The sequence below is a fragment of the Galeopterus variegatus genome, unplaced genomic scaffold, assembly GCF_000696425.1.
Source record: "Galeopterus variegatus unplaced genomic scaffold, G_variegatus-3.0.2 Scaffold679, whole genome shotgun sequence".
Taxonomy (NCBI): Eukaryota; Metazoa; Chordata; class Mammalia; order Dermoptera; family Cynocephalidae; genus Galeopterus; species Galeopterus variegatus.
In genome coordinates this window covers 818,044-821,863 of record NW_007726790.1, presented here as the reverse complement: position 1 = coordinate 821,863, position 3,820 = coordinate 818,044, and the positions used below count along the sequence as shown (strand labels likewise).

At 40.9% G+C, this 3,820-nt stretch overlaps 1 protein-coding gene across 1 annotated transcript; it reads left to right on the top strand.

Moving 5' to 3' along the window:
* Positions 1 to 271: 271 nt before the first annotated feature.
* LOC103589361 (hemoglobin subunit epsilon) lies at positions 272 to 2,058 on the top strand. The gene is made up of 3 exons (XM_008571316.1): positions 272 to 618; positions 741 to 963; positions 1,808 to 2,058. Exons 1-3 carry the CDS (start codon positions 527 to 529, stop codon positions 1,934 to 1,936), a joined length of 444 nt encoding a protein of 147 aa, XP_008569538.1. The 5' UTR covers positions 272 to 526; the 3' UTR covers positions 1,937 to 2,058.
* The last annotated feature ends 1,762 nt before the right edge of the window (positions 2,059 to 3,820 follow it).

The following is a 3,820-nucleotide window of genomic DNA, read 5'->3' as shown; positions in this document are numbered from 1 at the left end:
CTCAAGAGAGCTAGAACTGGATGAGATTCTGTGTCAACTGCTTTAACTTTTCTTCTTGACCCTGTCCTTGTCACTGTCACCATCTTTAGCCCAACTATTAAACCTGTTTTGACTGGAACTTGTATCCTATCTTGGGCTTAGCTCATCCATATAGGTCTTTCTTGGAAAAGAGAAATGGGAGAAATAGATATCATCTTGGAAGATGACATGGGAAAGAAGATGGTGAAAAGGGGAAATGAATGAAAAATTGTGTTGTAGATGAAGGAGGAGCCAACAAAAGAAGAATGTCTCAGAATTCAACACACATTATCATAAACTAAGTGTACATCCTTCACTGCTGACCATCTCTTGACCTGGCTCCACCCCAGAGGGACACAGTTCAGCCCCAACCAATGACTTCAAAGCACCATGGAGAACAAGGGGCCTAAACTTCAGCAGTGAAGAATAAAAGGCCACACCTTCCAGCAGCAGCACATACCTGCTTCTGACACAGCTGTGATCACCAGCAGCTCCAACACCTGACACCATGGTGCATTTCAATGCTGAGGAGAAGGCCTCTGTCACTAGCCTATGGGGCAAGGTGATTGTGGAGGAAGCTGGAGGCGAAGCCTTGGGCAGGTAAGCATCGTTCCCAATGTGTGGGAGAGAAGGGTGGTTATGGCTTTGGTAAATTGACCAGGAAAGTCCTGAAGATTTTTGAGTGTTTTTAATTTTCACCCTGCTCTGGTGCCATCTCATAGGCTCCTGGTTGTCTACCCCTGGACCCAGAGGTTCTTTGACAACTTTGGCAACCTGTCTTCTGCCTCTGCCATCATGGGCAACCCCAAAGTCAAGGCCCATGGCAAGAAGGTGCTGACTTCCTTTGGAGATGCTATTAAGAATATGGACAACCTCAAGGGCGCCTTTGCTAAGCTGAGTGAGCTGCACTGTGACAGGCTGCACGTGGATCCTGAGAACTTCAAGGTCAGTTCAGGAGATGCTCATATGTTTTTTTTGTTTTTTTACTTTGAGTCAATAATGGAAGCTGACTATAATTAGAAAGGTCAACAAAGATCTCAGAAATCATGGGCTCAACTTGTTATTAGAAGTGCAGACCTCTGATGGACATAACCAAGACCAATCTGATTCAGAACTAGTGACAATAAAGGGCTACTAGCAGCCTGGATTTTCTTAAAACTTTTAAGAAAATTTTGTTAGAATTGGACATGTTTATCCTGGAGAATAATATAGAACAGCAGACTGTGCAAGGAGAAATTAAATTTGGCTTTTGGTAGAAGAAGTCCAGTCTCAGCGAAGAAGAAATGCCTTATTTTATGTGGGTCCTGATAACTGAAGTTTAGGAAAATATTTTGGGAGAACTTTTAAAAACACTTGGTCAGAGAAAAGTATGACACATTCTCTAAGATATATTAAATTCCCTGGGAGTATTGTGACCAAGTGAGGGCTTGTTCCTGCATTTGGTGGGAGACTTCAAACTCCCACTGAGAACACTCACAGCACTGAAATTGTATTTTTACATAAATTAGACAATCAGTAAATTGGAAAGGGAATGAGGGAGGCAAATAAAAATGGTGAAATGGGGGAGAGGGTGAGGATATACGTAGGTGGAATATTGAATACAGGGCTTGTTAAAAGGGAATTAAACCAAAGTTTATCTGTGTTTATTGGATAGACACAACCCTTGCAGCATTTTGAGGTCAGAGTTATCAGGGAGTGTAGGTATAAAGTCTTTTTTATTTCCTGTGAATTGTTTTTTGGAAACTTCAACTCAACATGTCTATTTGTCATTTTGTCTTTCACCTAACAGCTCCTGGGTAACGTTCTGGTGATTATTCTGGCTATGCATTTTGGCAAGGAATTCACCCCTGACATGCAGGCTGCCTGGCAGAAGCTGGTGGCTGGTGTTGCCAATGCTCTGGCCCACAAGTACCACTGAGTCCTCTTTCCAGTTTGCCAGTACCTCCGTGTGTCCCCAGTACCCTCCTTCTGTACGTGAGGACTGGGCTCAGCCTTGTGAACACAGTTTCTGTTTAATAAAGTGCATTCTATTCAGAGATCAAAAACTGCTATTTTATCTTCTTCTTTTACTTTTGTGTTAAAGGAAAAAAGGATTTGTGGGCTGAGGGTTGGGGAGAGACAAAGGAAGAAACAGGAGCTTCTTGGCAAAGTTTGTGGGGACTAATCAAAGGAAGGCAGATGTTATGGGAGGATTTTTGAGGGCCAGGGAGCATGCAAGGATGGAGCAGAAGTTCTATGGGAGTGGGGATAGGGTTTTTAAGTGGGTGGGGACTTGTGGGGCAGTGTGGCAAAATCTTACTGCAGAATGGAAGGAAGGAGGTGGCAAGTGGTGCCTGAGAAAGCAAATTTGTGGTACCTGCCATATTTTATTAAAAAAAATATTGTAGGGAACCAAGATCTAAGCTAGGATTACTATTTTAATTTAATTTACTCTACTGTACAAAAGCAAATTTGTGGTACCTGCCATATTTTATTAAAAAAAAAAAATTGTAGGGAACCAAGATCTAAGCTAGGATTACTATTTTAATTTAATTTACTCTACTGTACATCTTGAAGCAGCTAGCTTGTCATATATCTCCTGAGATTAATTTGGAGACAAGAGGGTAAATTGAGTGATGGCTGGGAGCTTTCCAGGAAAATTTCCCATAACCAACAATAACCTCCTCATTCCTGAAGGGATCCATTTTCTCAGTGATAGCCAAGGCTAAGATAAGGCATTATCTTCTGATAGATTGTAACATGCACTAAAATTAAGTTAGAGTTAGGATACAAGTAGGATCTTTTGAGGAGGGAAATAGCAAAGTTTTTTTTTTTTTTTTGGTGATTGCCAAGCTTTAATTATTATCATAAGGCTTAGGTTTATATATACATGCATTATTTATGAGTACCCATTTTTTATTATTTATTTTTTTTATTGGTTATGAGTATTCATGAAATACAAAGCTGATTGTCACCCCTCCCCTTGTGCCCTTGATGTGAGGGCCAGATTCACACTGGCAGCATACCCATTACCACAAACTGCATTGAACCCTGTGTCCTCCACCCAACCATCCCCAACCTCCTTCCCCCTCTTCCTTTCCCCCTAAATCCACTTTGTAGATCAAGAAATGGTCTCTCTCTCTGCAAGTCCAACACACTGCTATGGTCTTTCTTTTCTTCCTTCTTTCTCTCTTAGCTCCCACATGTGAGTGAGTACATGTGGTATTTATCCTTCTGTGTTTTGCTTATTTCACTCAACATAAGTTTCTCTAGGTTCATCCATGTTGTTACAAATGGGAGAATATTATTCTTTTTATGGCAGAGTAGTATTCCATAGTGTATATATACCACAGTTTCCTTATCAAATCATCCATCGATGGACATTTAGGTTGGTTCCATGTCTTGGCTATTGTAAACAGAGCTGCGATGAACATGGGAGTGCAGGTATCACTTCGACGTAATGATTTCCATTCTTCTGGGTATATACTCAGAAGTGGGATTGCTGGATCGTATGGAAGATCTCTCTGTAGTTGTCTGAGAAACTTCCATATTGTTTTCCATCGTGGTTGTACTAATTTACAGTCCTTCCAACAGTGTAGGAGTATTCCCTTCTCTCCCCCTTGCCAGCATTTGTAACTCACTGTCTTTTTGACTACAGCCAGTCTAACTGGGAAGAGATGGCATCTCAATGTAGTTTTAATTTGCACTTCTCTGATGACTACTGATGTTGAACATTTTTTCATGTATCTATTGGCCATTTCCATGTCTTCCTTTGAAAAATGTCTATTCAGCTCCTTTGCCCATTTTTAATTGGGTTATTTAT

Bases quoted from the DNA above. Each gene is read 5' to 3' on its own strand.
- LOC103589361 (XM_008571316.1), top strand. From the start codon at position 527: ATGGTGCATTTCAATGCTGAGGAGAAGGCCTCTGTCACTAGCCTATGG. The intron at 619-740 runs GTAAGCATCGTT...GCCATCTCATAG, and splicing joins GGAGGCGAAGCCTTGGGCAG to GCTCCTGGTTGTCTACCCCT. The intron at 964-1,807 runs GTCAGTTCAGGA...TTCACCTAACAG, and splicing joins TGGATCCTGAGAACTTCAAG to CTCCTGGGTAACGTTCTGGT.